We start from the raw sequence: 17248 nt of genomic DNA on the forward strand, positions 1-17248 counted from the left end.
AAAATTATGGAATCACCAGGCTCAGAGGATGTTCATTCAGTTGTTTAATGTTGCTCCAGTGATTCCATAATTTTTTCCCTCTGATTGGTCTGAAAAAAATTACCCTTACTGAGTACCACATTTTTAATCTTGATTTCTTTTAGTGTTTCTTGAAGCCCTAAAGTTGCTATTTGAAATGACTTTAGTTTTGTGCCATGTCTGTGATCTGCTTTTTTTCAACATTAAACAACTGAATGAACATCCTCCGAGCCCGGTGATTCCATAATTTTTGCCAGGGGTTGTACTGCTGGAAAAAATTCTAAAACGAGATCAAAAAGTGAAATGTAAATAAAAATGATATAGCTGAAAATTTCATTTTGTTCCACAAAAAAGAAGCTGCCATACAGCTCCATCAATGGAGAAATAAATGTTATACCTGTAGCTCTCACAATAAAGCGATGCAAAACCAATTCTTTCTTCTATAAAAATAGTTTTTATTGTGCAAAAGCAGCAAAACATAAAAATATTATATAAATATGGTATCACTGTAATCGTACTGACCAGAAGAATAAAGCTGCATTATCAATTTTACCACACGGCATAAAAAAAAAAAAAAAACAATTCCTGGATATCTGATTTTTGTTTATTCTACCTCCAAAAAATCAAAATAGAAAACGATCAAAAAATGTCATGTTCCCAAAAATGGGACCAATAAAAACGCCAAATCATCCCGCAAAAAACAAGGCCTCACATGACTCTTGGTAGAAATATGGCGATGCAAAAACTACTTTTTGCAATAAATAGCATTTTTTGTGTGTGACAGAAGCCAAACATAAAACCCTGATATAAATCTGGTATAGCTGTAATCGCACGGACCCGAAGAATAAAGTCGTCTAATCACTTACACCGCACGAGGAACGGCGTAAAAAAAGAATAAAACCAATTCTTCACCCGCTGCTGATTTGTTCATTCTGCCTCCCAAAGATCGCAGTAAGGCTCGGTGCACATTTATAAGTTCCTTGAGGGGTGTAGTTTACAAAATGGGGTCACTTGGGGGTTTCTACTGTTTAGGCACATCAGGGGCTTTGCAAATGTGACATGGCGTCTGCTATCTATTCCAGCCAATTTTGAGCTCCAAAAATCCAATGGCGCTCCTTCTCTTCTGAGCCCTGCCATGCACCAAAACAGTAGTTTTCCTCCACATATGGGGTATAGACGTACTCGGGAGAAATTGCAGAACAAATTTTATGGTCCATTTTCTCCTGTTATTCTTGTGAAAAGTAAAAATTTGTGATTAAAAGAACATTTTTGTGGGAAAAATTAGAATGTTCATTTTTTTGTTTCCATATTGCTTTAATTTCTGTGACACACCTGAAAGGTTAATAAACTCCTTGAATGTGGTTTTGAAGACTTCAAGGGGTGCAGTTTTTGAATGGTGTCACTTTTTGGGGTATTTTCAGTCATATAGGCTCCTCAAAGTCACTTCAAATGTGATGTGATCCCTAAAAAAAATGGTTTTGTAAATTTTGATGGAAAAATGAGAAATTGCTGCTAAACATTTAACCCTTCTAATTTTCTAACAAAAAGTGTTTCAAAAATGATGCTGATGTAAAGTAGACATGTGGGAATTGCTATTTAATAACTATTTTGTGTAATATAACTATCTGGTTTAAGAGCATAAGAATTAAAAGTTTGAAAATTGAAAAATTTTCCAAATTTTCACCAAAATGTTGATATTTTCACAAACAAATGCAAAAAATATTGGCCTAAATTTACCAATAACATAAAGTCACGAAAAAGCGATCCCAGAATTATTAACTCATAAAGTGACACTGGTCAGAAATGTAACATTTGACCTATATACTAAGAAAGATAAATCCACATGATGGCTTACATTTATCATGGACGCTAGCCCTACCAACCCAAAAAATTACCTTCCGATATTGCACTTAAGGCATGAAATTTAAACGGGAAATTGGAATCAATTGTTTTTATTTAAATACATACAATTAGTGTAAATCTAAAAAAAAAGCTATCAAGTCACAGATCCAGTTATAATGAAGACATTGGTGCCAAAATCTTCAGTCTATGATTCTTCATGAACTGCCCCTTTCATCTTACACCCCAGGGGGACTGAGGACATCTGGTTAATTGAAGCTGGGGGCCCTTCCCAATTACCAACCATCATAGGATGCAGCACTGTGGCCGAATGGTCGGTCCTTGAGGATTATCATCACACATGCAGATATCTTATGGTTGTTTTTATCTGACTGTATTCATACATAACAGATTTTTGGTGGCTTTATTTTCACAATCTGCAATAATAAACATTTGCAAAAAATGTTTGTACCAAATCTTCCCTGGGATTTGCCTTCCAGTGGATCTCCGATGTCCATGCTTTCTTCATAAAACATTTTAACCATTGTTTCCTTTCTGGATGAATCGGTGTATGCACTATATTTATGGGAAGGAATTATGGGGCATCACACAGAGGCATAAAGCTGCCATAGAACGTTTCACGCTCACCACTGTCCTCCCGTCTGCACCATGTGAACATTATTTTCTTGTTATACGCTTTTCCTGCTTTTCTTTCCTTTTCCATTTTCCATCCTTTTCATTCTCTCCTGATGCTCGAACTGTTCCCGCAATCTCTGTCTCTCAAATTCTCCTTGTAGTCTCTCCATTCTTTCCTTATGTACGTCTCGATTCTTTTGCATCCGCGCTTCCTCCTCTTGCAGCCGTAGTCTGAAGGTCTGCTCCATCCGAACGTTCTCCACGTCTTTCTGTCTTCCTAGATTTGCCTCGTGAACCTTGATTTCCCTTTGGTGAACATAATTCAGTACCAATAGCTTCCGGTCTATCAGCTCCTGATCCGCGTCCCGGGGGTAGTTGACTCGAAACTGGGCATCACTGATGACTTCGTAGAGAAACTCCATCACCGCCTCGTGAGTTTCCTTTTTTCTCTTCTGATTTTTGTCTGTGTAATTTTCAATGCTAAAAATTGTTTCAACTCCGATGTCTCTGAACATATTTTCAATTTCGGTGTAGTTCGCATGATTTTTGTGAGTGAGGATGACGGTGGGTACAACCTCTGAAACGAAAGAATGAAAACCTCTCAATTTGTGATTACACTGACAGATTAGTAAATTTGTGACTATTCTTGTTTTGCTCTTTCACTATTGAGTAGATTTTTAAGAAATGCCACGCTGTCTATAGTCAGTGAAGACTAAAATATGGATCGATCTTCAATGTCTTATGTGCCGATAATACTGTTCCACATCAATAAATGTGACCATTGGCGAAACATCAGCATAGCAAAATCTTATTAATCAACGCTTCATTAATTATGTACAACTCGCTATGTAGAACATCCTACGGAACACTGCCCGGCATCTGGGAAATGATGAAGAAAGCAAATTATTCCCCTTATTGTACTATCACAGTGGAAACAGTGTGCACCATTGTACTCTATATACTATGGCTATTGTGCCTTTCGTTTTACTGTAATGTGGAGCATTATTACTCTTTGGAAGACAATTCAAGTCCAGCATCCAAAAAGTTTAAAAGTCCATGTTTATTTCAAAAGCTTGAAAGTTATATCCATGATGGTGTGGCGCGCCTGAGGGTTCAGTCGCCACAGAGGTACTGCACCTCACCCAGAGGTGTGGTGTCTCCTTCTCTCAGGTAAGGAGGGAGTGCTGCCAGGAACCCCAACACCCACATTCAACACTATACTACTCCAGGCCTGCAGGAGGGGCAAGATGCACTGTGTTTCCTGCTGAGCCCTGTCCCTGGCTGGAGTGTGGGGAACCAAAGGTAGGGGGAACCAGTAGTGGGTGTGGGTGGAGGAAGTAGATTAGGGGAGCACCATAGTAGGAGGTATATAAAGGGAAGCCATCTTAGGGTGGCAGGTGAGATCAGTTCAGACAGTGAGGACAGTCAGTCAAGGAGCAGAGTCTCTTCAGGAGCTCTGCTCCACAAGTGGGGCCTAGTGACAGAGGCCCAAGAGGGGAGCAGAGGAGGAAGGCTCCGTTCTATAGAAGGGATCCCAGGGGGTACGGCGAGTGCAGGACGGCACCCGTATGCCCCGAATCTGCCAGGCGTCAGAGGGATCAGGCCGCAAGAAGGGGACCGGCCCCTGGACCAGCCGTGTTACTCCTGGTCTCGGCTGGAAAAACCGGAGGCTTCTGACTTTTATAATGCAGTTGCCACAGCCTCATCTTAGCCACTGTGAGAGTCAAGCAGGTCCGGGAACTCCAGGTTGCCCAGAGGGACTTCAGAGCACCCAAGCTGGACTGTGTATGGGGAAGCGCAGGGCAGGAGGGAGAAGATCCAGCGTGAGGAGTCGGTCTAGTGAGGAACATAAGAAAGCGGGGATCTGTCAAGTGCTCCTGACACATCTGAGGAAGAGCTGAACCCCTGTTCTGGTGAACGCAGCGCGACGTGGGAGGCTGACACCCGTACAGTGTACCTGTGGAACTTACATAAGAACTGTAAGTAAAAACTCGGATGTCTGCACTGCACTGCCTCCGTCAGTTATTTCAGCTGCGCCATCTCTCCCTCTGCATTACAACGCCCAGCATCACCACCATCTGCACCTACACTGCCCCGGGGGCCCGCTCCGCCTGTGGGGAGCAGAAACATCCCAGCTGCCATCCCATCACCCCCGGAGGTCTGCAGCAGCGCTGGTAACCATTACCGGAAACCACAGGTGGTGTCACGAACACTTCCTAAAACTACAAACCCCATATAAATAACATTCCCCTTTTTGTTGACCGCCCTGGGCCACGGACCGGGCCAGCCACCGTGACATATCCCTTTCCTCAGCGTCCACCGGCCCGGCTGCCGAGTACCCCACAGCCCTGGGGGCGCGTCATTGGCGTCATAAAAAACATAAATAAAAATAGAACAAACAGACTGGTTTCGATCAATACTATCTTAATCATTGTTAGAAGGTAAGGGAAAATCTTTTCCCTTTCCTTCTAACAATGATTAAGATCGTATACAGGGTGGGCCATTTATATGGATACACCTAAATTAAATGGGAATAATTGGTGATATCAACTTCCTGTTTGTGGCACATTAGTATATGGGAGTGGGAAAACTTTTCCAGATGGGTGGTGACCATGGCGGCCATTTTGAAGTCGGCCATTCTGGATCCAACTTTATTTCTTTCAATGGGCGCATGAAACGAGATGTGCAGCATCTGAAACAACGGATACTGGAAGCCTGTGCTTGCATTTCTTCTGCGGTGTTGCTATCAGTGTGTCAAGAGTGGGAGAAGAGGGTTGCATTGACAATCCAACACAATGGGCAGCACTTTAAACACATTTTGTAAGTGGTCATAAACTTGCAAAAAACTCATGAAAGAATAAAGTTACCTTAAAACCAAGCACACCATTGTTTTTCTTATGAAATTCTCAATAAGTTTCATGTGTCACATGACCCTCTTCCCATTGAAAAAAATAAAGTTGGATCCAAAATGTCTGACTTCAAAATGGCCGCCATGGTCACCACCCATCTGGAAAAGTTTTGCCCCTCCCATATACTAACGTGCCACAAACAGTAAGTTGATATCACCAACCATTCCCATTTTATTTAGGTGTATCCATATAAACGGCCCACCCTGTAGAGTGAAACGCGTCTGTTAGTTTGTTCTGTTTTTATTCATGTTTTTTATGACGCCATCATGGATATACTGTAACTTTTAAAGTTTTTGAAATAAACTTTGAAAGGAGTTTTTGGATGCTGGACCTCGTCTCATGAATCAATACTCTCCGAGAAGGGTGAGCTGACTAATATCTTTTCCCTCCACAATTACTCTTTATTCCGTATTAAAGCTATGACGTAGTTTTGTGCCTTGATGGTGGCTTTCCCGATAGGCAGTTATGAGATTAGCATTAGATAAGGGTGTAGTCCTTCTGATTGCAGTCCATGCGTTCTGGATCGGTATATACAGGACACTTACTTGTTAGCTTTGTAGCAGTATCTAATATGTCTTTTAGCTCGTTCTTTAGCTCAGGAGTTGGAGAGTTTTTCACACTAAATAAAATAGGAAAAACAAATCAATCCCAATCTTCATGAATATAGGACAATAAAACCCTGTGATGGTGCAACTATGGGGGGGCTCAGAGGTGGCAGTTATATATACTGGATACTACAAGGGGCGGAGAGATGGCAGTTGCAAATGGGTCCTGGTACTTAAAGGGGTATTCCCATGTCAAAGATCCTATACCAAAATGTAGTAGTAGTAATAATAATAGCAAATACATTGAATTAAAAATGTAGTATAGTTCTACTGATAAGCTATGTTGCTTACCCAATGTATGTAGCTTAGGTATCCATGGGTATGACCACTAGCAAGTAACTGTCACTATATGAGTGGTCGTAACCATGGATACCTAAGCTACTGCAATGTCCTGCACATGGGGTAAGTGGCATAGCGAATCAGAAGCACTATACTACATTTCTATTTGGAGATATATGCTATTATTATTATTATTACCCCTACTACATATTGGGATAGGATCTTGGAGATTAGAATACACCTTTTAAGAGACCTCAAATGCCCCTCTGCCTCATATGGTAACCTCAGGATGGCAGGTTGGGGGCTTTGAAACACTTTTTGCTGTGGGCCCTTTCTAACCTGAAACATGTGTCAGCTAATGAATAATATATACAGTGCTGGCCAAAAGTATTGGCACCCCTGCAATTCTGTCAGATAATACTCAGATTCTTCCTGAAAATGATTGCAATCACAAATTCTTTGGTCTTATTCTCTTCATTTAATTTGTCTTCAATGAAAAAAAACACAAAAAGAATTGTCCTAAAGCCAAATTGGATATAATTCCACACCAAACCTAAAAAAGGGGGTGGACAAAAGTATTGGCACCCTTTGAAAAATCATGTGATGCTTCTGTAATTGGTGTAATTAACAGCACCTGTAACTTACCTGTGGCACCTAACAGGTGTTGGCAATAACTAAATCACACTTGCAGCCAGTTAACATGGATTAAAGTTGACTCAACCTCTGTCCTGTGTCCTTGTGTGTACCACATTGAGCATGGAGAAAAGAAAGAAGACCAAAGAACTGTCTGAGGACTTGAGAAACCAAATTGTGAGGAAGCATGAGCAATCTCAAGGCTACAAGTCCATCTCCAAAGACCTGAATGTTCCTGTGTCTTCCGTGCGCAGTGTCATCAAGAAGTGTAAAGCCCATGGCACTGTGGCTAACCTCCCTAGATGTGGACGGAAAAGAAAAATTGACGAGAGATTTCAACGCAAGATTGTGCGGATGGTGGATAAAGAACCTCGACTAACATCCAAACAAGTTCAAGCTGCCCTGCAGTCCGAGGGTACCACAGTGTCAACCCGTACTATCCACCGGCGTCTGAATGAAAAGGGACTGTATGGTAGGATACCCAGGAAGACCCCACTTCTTACCCCGAGACATAAAAAAGTCAGGCTGGAGTTTGCCAAAACTTACCTGAGAAAGCCTAAAACGTTTTGGAAGAATGTTCTCTGGTCAGATGAGACAAAAGTAGAGCTTTTTGGGAAAAAGCATCAACATAGAGTGTACAGGAAAAAAAAAGAGGCATTCAAAGAAAAGAACACGGTCCCTACAGTCAAACATGGCGGAGGTTCCCTGATGTTTTGGGGCTGCTTTGCTGCCTCTGGCACTGGACTGCTTGACCGTGTGCATGGCATTATGAAGTCTGAAGACTACCAACAAGTTTTGCCGCATAATGTAGGGCCGAGTGTGAGAAAGCTGGGTCTCCCTCAGAGGTCATGGGTCTTCCAGCAGGACAATGACCCAAAACACACTTCCAAAAGCACTATAAAATGGTTTGAGAGAAAGCACTGGAGACTTCTAAGGTGGCCAGCAATGAGTCCAGACCTGAATCCCATAGAACACCTGTGGAGAGATCTCAAAATGGCAGTTTGGAGAAGGCACCCTTCAAATATCAGGGACCTGGAGCAGTTTGCCAAAGAAGAATGGTCTACAATTCCAGCAGAGCATTGTAAGAAACTCATTGATGGTTACTGGAAGCGGTTGTTCCCAGTTATTTTGGCTAAAGGTTGTGCAACCAAGTATTAGGCTGAGGATGCCAATACTTTTGTCTGGCCCATTTTTGGAGTTTTGTGTGAAATGATCAATGATTTGATTTTTGCTTCATTCTCTTTTGTGTTTTTTCCTTGCAAGCAAATTAAATGAAGAGAATAATACCAAAGAATACAATTATATATATCAGAAATGTCTGATCACTGAGAGATTGGGGTGAGAAGAGCTCCTACCTGTACACCAATATAGGAATAGTGAAATCTGAGGCTTTCACATGGGGCTCGGCCTCCACAATCCTGTTCACCAGCTCAAATCCTTTGCTCCAATCCACCGACTTGTCCAGAGGCAGCAAGTTTGCTGAAAAGTTAAAATTTGGAGTTAAATAATTGATAACAACTGTGAATAATAGAATCAGAACAATTATAACTTGTGATCACTTTCGCACTCTCAGACTTTGAGCCGGGGGTTGGACCAGATGACCCAGGAGGTCCCTTCCAACTCTACCATTCTATGATTCTATGACTCCTTATTGTTATAATGAGGATGGTCTTACATGTGCGTGTAAGATAAGTGCCGCAATGACAAGAGACGAGTTGTCTCTTTGATCAGCAGCTTTTACCCGTCCTTACTTGTCATGACCGCCAATGTGACCAATAATGAATGCCCCTTTCCTCCGGTGCTCCCGTTCTTTCCGTGAGGGTATATCAGTCCTCTGAACCTGTGACCCAAATGTACCATGCTCCCTGGTCAGGTCACACTATGCCGGCCGGCCACCGCTCCATCCTCCCTGGTCCTAACTGTTCTCGCACACAACTCCCTCGTCCGGTCGTCAGCCGGCAAACACAACTCTGACTGGCTCTCTTCTAACCCCGTTTACACATCAGATGAAAGACATAAAGGCAGACAGACCTTTATAAAGTATACTATACATGTTCCAGAGAATCATCTCTAGTCTTCAATCAAAGGGCATGTACCCTATATTGTAGCCAAAAAAAAACTCATTTCAAAATATTCAAAAAAAAACGCAGAACACTGAGTTAGAGTGAATATTTAAAGGCAATTTTTATTAGATACATTTTAAAAATATTGCATACTAAACAAATAATAAATCAGAGCAGTGTAGAAGCCCAGAGTATGAGCTGGGGGACATGACCGCTGAGCACACACTCAATATAGTTGTGGTCAGCCTGTTAACGGGAAGAGAATAAACAGACTAAACACTGGACTCTCTCATGGTCATGATGTGCCTGCTAACGGGCAAGAAAGTAGCATAATTAAGACGTATTATCAGCTGTGGAAATACTGCTTGTCCCAATGCAAAGAATCCCCAAACAAGCATGTGCTTAGCAACTTGAGAGGGATACATCAAAAAAAGCTACACGGTGAAAACGCGCGTTAGGGGGCTGGAGACCTCCCGCAACACCACATTATGGGTATGAATTATTTATGCTACTGATCAGTGAAAATTACTTTAAAAATTGTGTTACAGCCTTATTATAAATCATATTTACTGTAAAGAGTTAACGATACACTCAGAATTTTACAGTTTCATAGTTTTAAGGTTAAAATTAGATGTAACAAGTTGAGATAAGTCTCCTGGATCAATGTCCCATCTCCATAATCCGGTACCTATATCCTGGAATATTATATTTTTTAAGAAAGGCTTCCAGACTACCTTGTACTTGTTCAGTGAATCGACCATCATAAATCTCACTGCTTGTACCGTATATCAATAGTCTCACGGCTCTAACAGTAAAGAATCCATAGTCTTATTGCTCGTAATGTAAAAAATTGCCATCTGCTGACTATTAAGCCTCCATCTTTATATGAAGAGAATGTCCCTCGGTAATTATCGACATTTACTAAGCACCTATATCGGAAGACACAAGGATAGAGTTGTGACAAGGAAGACTTCTGCCATGACTTCTTCAGGATGTGCCTCGGTAGAAATGGTTTATTCTCTACTTTCCTATAAGACTTCAATAAATCTCCAATTTTATATGAAATGACAGTGGATCCTCTACTTATACCACAATCAAGAATTCAGGGTACAGGAACAAATGTGAATGTTAAACCTTACACCCGACCACAAAAATGGATGAATTTGTCAGGTATTTTCTAAATTAGTTAAGATTTAAGATGATGATTTTGAGATTACTGATTATCACATGGAGATGACGAAGCTCAAAAAACATCCCGATCAAACAACATTAATGAATATGGGACTTGCGACCAATACATAATATTCTTGTGATTCCTAGTGACTACAGGATGTGTTTGGAAATACTCAAAACTCCAATCCTATACGGCTCCGAACATGATTGGATTGACCCAGCAGATAAGATCGAGTGGGATCTGGCACTTTTTTGGCTACTTTGCGTCTCATTTTTGGTTTATGCGGACAATAAAAATAGCATAAAAGTGCAAGTTCTGTATATCTAAAGGGTGACCCTAACACTCTACAGTATCTGTTCTATATAACTTAGGCTACAGAATATGTCGATACTAATGTCTATACTGTTAGCGTTTCATCATGGTGTCTATTATTTTACTAGAAAAATATGGCATATTGGCTAAATGCAGCCATCCATACCCTGAGTATATGTCTGCTATACGTTCATAGGGAACGGTGAACATCGATGGTTCTGTACAAGCCACCTCCATACATTTACCTGTACATGCTGAACTCTTACATTATGGTGCCCAAACTCCTGATTTCGTTACAAGACAGAAATGGAGAAAGCACGAATACAGTGACAATGTCCTGGAGAACGTGAGTAAGAAGCCAGGTCTTCCCTCGCACCTTCCTGTTATTTAGTTCTTACTTACCAAGTTGGGCGAAGATCTCCCCAGTTTCATATGTGTTCATTTTGGAGCAGCCCCTGTTATCGACCAGGACAATGTTCTCGGTGAGCAGGTAAGTCAACCTCTCCGTCGTGTGACCCTCGTCTGCACCTGCTGCATTCGCATGATTTTTGTAGTCACTGTTGGACCACACACACATCGCGGTGTTGATAAATGATGACTTCCCATGGCCGAGGTACCCGAACAGCTGCAGGAGGATTCTCTGAAAACCCTGGTTGCCCCTTTTACATTTGTCAAACGTAAATTCTCTAATCTTCCTCCTCCGTTCTTCATCCTCCATGGCTGATGAGATGTCTGCACCTTCAACGCTCTGCACTCAGAAAAAACCACCAAGACGTTAGGCCAAAGTCCTCTTTTTACAGCCGCTCATATGTGAATGTTTCTTCAAACCTTATCTACAATGAGTTTCTTCCTTGTTTTTTCTTTTTCGCTTTTCAAGACGGGAATTCAAGGTGGATTTTAATACATGGTTCAATGTTTAAATTCTTACCTGAATATGTTTCTACTTCCTTGTAGCGTCCTGCACAGTATGTGAGATAGGGGCGAGAAGGAAATACAGCCACAGCAATATATTTTATAAAGAAGAATCTATTATATTTTCCGCTATTTTGGGTTGCCCACAACCTGTTGGTCTCAAAGCTGACAGAAGTTCCTTTACAAATTATTACTGCCGTTCATTAAAAACTACTCTCAAGTGATTGCACTTCTTATAGCCCTAACTCGGAAGCGTCCTAATTCCCAGAACTGATCACATTCTTCTACTCAAGCCTTCCAAGAACTGAAACCTAATTTTTCTTTCGTGTCCAACACCATCATGATGTCAACCGACTGTTCTTTGAAGTGGATGCCTCTGTTATTGGTGTAGGAGTAGTTCTCTCAAAAAATTCCTCTGGAATCAAAAATCAGCTCTGTGGATTCGTCTCTTAAGAAATGCTCTCCAGCAGAACTACGTTAGTACATCGATGACCATGAGCTCTTAGCCATAAAAGTAGCCTTTTTCCCTTGAGGAATGGTGATATCTACTTGAAAGGCCCAACATCAGTGACCATCCATACTGGCCACAAAAATCTGTAATATTTTCAGTAAGCCGATGGGATGAATCCACATCAAGCTCGATGGTCTTGTGTTTTTCGAGAACTTAAAGGTCTCCTTTGTCTTCTCCTCAGCTTCTTACCCCCAAAGTAATAGGCAAAATGAGAGAATCAGTCAGTCCTTGGAGCATTATTTACACATTTTCCCCAACTCCCAAGATAATTGGCCAGATATGCTTTTTTTGGGAGCAAATTTTCCCACAAGAATTCAGTTTTCAAAGTGTTTTGGGAAGTCTCCAATTGTTCCAGTTTATGGCCGAAAACCTCGTCTTCCCCAGCCAATTGCATCTAAAAGTCTATTTCTGTGAATAGTGTTCCTTAGGGCATTCATAACATCTGGACTGAGGTGCAAACTTTCTTGGCTGCAGCTAAAGCAAAGAAGAGTGCTGCTACACTGTTGACCTGTTCCCAACAACACTCTCGGAGACAATGTTTGGCTTTCCACCAAAGTGGTCTTACAGAACGTTTGGTATTATAAATATCTCTCACTAGTAAAGAAATCAGGACTTCTGAGGGCCTTATTTGTCTTATCCTTCATTCATCTTCCCACTACAAAGATAGCCGGAATGCTAAATGCTATATATGTAATTGTCTATTGGAGGCATTTAATTTGGAAGGCTGATTAATCGCTACTTGCAGGTACTAAAGGTTTTACCGTTTGTTTACATGTCATAGGCAAAAAAAATTGAGACTGACACTCCAAAGGCATACTGATAGGGAATTTAGATTGTGAGCCCCAATAGGGACAGTGATAAAGATGTCTGCAAAGCTCTGTGGAATATGATGGCGCACTAATGAGGGTCTTCAGGAGCAGTGACGCACGGTGGAGGGTCCTGCTATTTGTGGCTGCATTTCAGCAGATGTAGTTAGGTATTTAGTCAGGAATAGTGTTGAGCATTCCGATACTGAAATATCGGGTATCGGCCGATATTCACTGTATCGGAATTCCGATACTTAATTCCGATACTTTTATAATATCGAATACCGGAATCGGAAGTTCCCATAATGCCTGCGCTCTGCAGTGTCTCTGAAGGATGACAAGCTGGATGGCAGCGCTCAGCTGCGATCCAGCTTGTCATCAGAATGCCATCCCAGCGTGGGAGAATTCTCCTGATTGTTTAAAAGCCGGCGCGCGGTAAAAAGCCGCTGGCTTTTAAACAATCACGCAGCCCCATACTGCTTCCCCGCAGCCTCCCACCCCGATCCTCCGCTCCCCTCGCCACCTCCAATCCCAATCGTAAATTAGGACCGGGCGGGGAGCGCAGCACCAAGGAGCGAAGGACCCGGGCGGGGAAGCCGGCAGTGAAAAGACTTCACCGCCGGCTTTCCCGTTCTGTGCTGCGCTTTCCCGCCGGTTATTTCAAATGAACAGCTGAGGTATCAGGTGATGCCGATCAGCTGTTCATTTGAAGTCGCCGCGGTGCCCTCAGAGGGTTCATGTGAGTTCATGCTTCACTGCATGAACTCACATGAACTTTCCCACGGCCGCACAGGTCAGCCTCACCTCCCAGACCCGTCATGATTAGTGTGTGCGGGTTGTGTGTGCGGGTGTGTGTGCGGGGTGTGTGTGTGTGTGTGTGCGGGGTGTGTGTGTGTGCGGGGTGTGTGTGTGTGCGGGGTGTGTGTGTGCGGGTGTGTGTGTGCGGGTGTGTGTGTGCGGGTGTGTGTGCGGGCAGACATAGGCCGATGTGACACTACTACTCCCATCGGCCTATGTCTGTCCCCCGTCCACTCCTGCCAGCAGGATCAGCTCGATGGGAGCAGTAGTTCCCATCAGCCTGATCCTGCTATTTAAATTGCCCTACTGTGTCCCCAATAAATGTTAAATACATGTCATTGGTGGCCAGTGGTTACCTAAAAGAAATTAGTTCATACATTACCTGTCCCCGCCGATCGCCACCTAAAATAAAGTAAAAAATAAAAAACTACACCTATACTCACCAAGACACCTAATTCCCCGAAGCCATCGATCTCCTGTAATAAAATATAAAATAATAAACCACAACCTTATCCTTACCCCTCCGTAGTAGTCCACGAGTGTCCCACGATGATCTCCAGTTCAGAGCAGCCACATAGAATGTGACCGCTCTGAACCGCTGCCGCCGCTAGAATGACGGGGCCGTAAGGGTTCACCGGAGTTCAGGCAGCGCTGCTCCGGTTAGCTCCTTTACGGCACTGCTGTATCGTGAGAAATTCCCACGGTACAGCACTGCCGTAAAGGAGGTCTCCGGAGCTGCGCTGCCTGAATGCACTCCGGTGACCTCAGTCAGTGGCTCCCGCTGCCGGGAGCGGACGTGTTCCCGGCAGCGTGAGCTTACAGCAGCCATGCACAGCTGTCACCATCTCCAGATGTGACAGCTGTGCATGGGAGATCAGCGCAGGAACGTGGACAGGTAACTATTTTTTTTTTAGTAAACTAAGAATTAAATAAAATGGTGTTTTATTTCAAATAAATTATTTTTTTCTGGGTGTAGTGTGTTTTTTCTTTTTAACACTTTGTAGGTTAGTAATGGGGGTGTCATATAGACGGCCATCATTACTAACCTGGGCTTCATGGCAGCTGGCGCTGACATGAACCCCACCACTATTACCCCCTGCCACCGCACCAGGGCAGCGTGGAAGAGCGAGGCTAAGTGCCAGAATTGGCGCATCCTATGGATGCGCCATTTCTGGGGCGGCTGACGGCTGGTGTTTCTAGCCTGGGAGGGGGCCAATATTCATGGCACCCTTCCTGAGCTATTAATATCAGCCCCCAGCTGTCTGCCTAGCCTTTGCTAGCTATTAAAATAGAGGGGACCCCACGTCATTTTTTTTTGGGGGGTCCCCCATTTTAATAGCTAGTAAAGGCTAGGTATTCAGCTGGGGGCTGATATTAGTAGCCTGGGAAGCTCCGTGGGTTTTACCCCCTTCCCAGGCTTCAAACATCTGCCCCAGCCGTCTGCTTAACCTCCGCTAGAGACTAAAATTATGGGGGATCCCACGCCATTTTTTTTTTAAATAAATCCTTTATTTTAACACTAAATGACATTTGAGGACTTAATAAAGATGCAGTCCCTAAATTATTATTTATTTTTTAATAAATTTTTCCCAAAACTTTTGACGTGGGCTTCGCCATATTTTTGTATGCCAGCCAGGTACAGCATCCAGCTTCTATGAACGCGCCATTTTCCGGGGCGGCCGCGGACTGCAATTTTCAGCGGGGGGGGGGGGAGGGCAAAAAGCTTGGGCCTCCCTGCGCTGCAGATTCCATCCCCCAGCTGCCTAGTTGTACCTGGCTGGACACAAAAATAGGGAGAAGCTCCACGTTTTTTTTTTTTTAATTATTTCATGAAATTCATGGAATAATTAAGAAAAAAAGGGCTTCCCTATATTGTTGTGTCCGGCTAGGTACAAATAGGCAGCTGGTGGTTGGGGGCAGCCCGTTCCTGCCTGCTGTACCTGGCTGGACACAAATATAGTGTGAAGCCCCACGTCAATTTTTTTTTAATTATTTCAGGAAATTCATGAAATAATTAAAAAAAAATTATGTGGGGCTTCGCCCTATAATTGTGTCCAGCCAGGTACAGCAGGCAGGAACGGGCTGCCCCCAACCACCAGCTGCCTATTTGTACCTAGCCGGACACAACAATATAGGGAAGCCCTTTTTTTCTTAATTATTCCATGAATTTCATGAAATAATTAAAAAAAAAAATGTGTGGCGCTTCGCCCTATTTTTGTGTCCAGCCAGGTACAACTAGGCAGCTGGGGGCTGGAATCTGCAGCGCAGGGAGACCCAAGCTTTCTGGGTCCCACCCGCTGCAAATTGCAGTCCGCAGCCGCCCCGGAAAATGGCGCGTTCATAGAAGCGCCATCTTCTGGCGCTGTACCCAACTCATCCAGGGCCCTGGTGCGGTGGCTCACTGGGTAATAAAGGGGTTAAGGCCAGCTTGGCATTATCCGCTGGCCCTAAGCCCGAAATTCATGGGGTCACGCCAATATTAGACATGACCGCCATGAATTTCTAGTAAAGTATTTAAAAAAAACACAAACACCCAGAAAAAAGTCCTTTAATTGAAATAAAGACACAATTCTTTATTGTTCTAAATTAAACCATACTTACCGCCACACCCATTCCAGCTGAAGCCAACGATCTCCTGCAATAAAAGTAAAATAATAAAGCAACCTCATCCTTACCTTTCCATGGTTCCCAGGACAGCTTCAGCTCTGCTACATCGAGATGACAGGCTGGACCGCAGCAGAACGCTGCCATCCAGCCTGTCATCCCGCGGACACTGAGAAGCGCAGGCATGCTTGCGCTCCTCAGTGTCTTTCTGTGACGTCATCCAGATGAGCCGAGGTCATGTCCAATGAACTCAGCTCACCTCATGCACGTCACTGACAGCGTGGGAAAATTCTCCTGCACTCAGCGCTTCAGCGTGAGAATTCTCCCACGCTGTCAGTGACGTGCATGAGGTGCGCCGAGTTCATGGGACATGACCTCACCTCATGCACGTCACTGACAGCGTGGGAAAATTCTCACGCTGAAGCGCTGAGTGCAGGAGAATTCTCCCACGCTGTCAGTGACGTACATGAGGTGAGCCGAGTTCATTGTCGGCTCATCTGGATGCCGTCACAGCCAGACACTGAGGAGTGGAAGTATGCCTGCGCTTCTCAGTGTCTGCGGGATGACAGGCTGGATGGCAGCGTTCTGCTGCGGTCCAGCCTGTCATCTCGATGTAGCAGAGCTGGAGCCGTCGTGGGAGCCATGGAAAGGTAAGGATGAGGTTGCTTTATTATTTTTCTTTTATTGCAGGAGATCGTTGGCTTCAGCTGGAATGGGCGTGATGGTAAGTATGGTTTAATTTAGAACAATAAAGAATTGTGTGTTTATTTCAATTAAAGGACTTTTTTCTGGGTGTTTGTGTTTTTTTTAAATACTTTACTAGAAATTCATGGTGGTCATGTCTAATATTGGCGTGACCCCATGAATTTCGGGCTTAGGGCCAGCTGATAATGCCAAGCTGGCCTTAACCCCTTTATTACCCAGTGAGCCACCGCATCAGGGCCCTGGATGAGTTGGGTACAGCGCCAGAAGATGGCGCTTCTATGAACGCGCCATTTTCCGGGGCGGCTGCGGACTGCAATTTGCAGCGGGTGGGGCCCAGAAAGCTTGGGCCTCCCTGCGCTGCAGATTCCAGCCCCCAGCTGCCTAGTTGTACCTGGCTGGACACAAAAATAGGGCGAAGCTCCACGTTTTTTTTTTTTTAAATTC

General features: G+C 43.6%; 1 protein-coding gene across 1 annotated transcript; it reads right to left on the bottom strand.

Moving 5' to 3' along the window:
- Window positions 1–1954: 1954 nt before the first annotated feature.
- Window positions 1955–11254, bottom strand: LOC141162652 (uncharacterized). The gene is made up of 4 exons (XM_073648981.1): window positions 10871–11254; window positions 8275–8398; window positions 5948–6021; window positions 1955–3070 (listed from the first exon to the last, which is right to left on the bottom strand). The coding sequence occupies exons 1-4, from the start codon at window positions 11184–11186 to the stop codon at window positions 2547–2549; spliced, it is 1038 nt and encodes a 345-aa protein (XP_073505082.1). The 5' UTR covers window positions 11187–11254; the 3' UTR covers window positions 1955–2546.
- Window positions 11255–17248: the final 5994 nt, after the last annotated feature.

The sequence above is a fragment of the Phyllobates terribilis genome, unplaced genomic scaffold (genome assembly GCF_046119375.1).
Source record: "Phyllobates terribilis strain yellow unplaced genomic scaffold, ASM4611937v1 Scaffold_9__5_contigs__length_417890890, whole genome shotgun sequence".
NCBI lineage: Eukaryota > Metazoa > Chordata > Amphibia > Anura > Dendrobatidae > Phyllobates > Phyllobates terribilis.

Bases quoted from the DNA above. Each gene is read 5' to 3' on its own strand.
- LOC141162652 (XM_073648981.1), bottom strand. From the start codon at position 11,186: ATGGAGGATGAAGAACGGAGGAGGAAGATTAGAGAATTTACGTTTGAC. The intron at 8,399-10,870 runs GTAAGTAAGAAC...TTAACTTTTCAG, and splicing joins GGAGATCTTCGCCCAACTTG to CAAACTTGCTGCCTCTGGAC. The intron at 6,022-8,274 runs GTAGGAGCTCTT...TATTTTATTTAG, and splicing joins ATTCCTATATTGGTGTACAG to TGTGAAAAACTCTCCAACTC.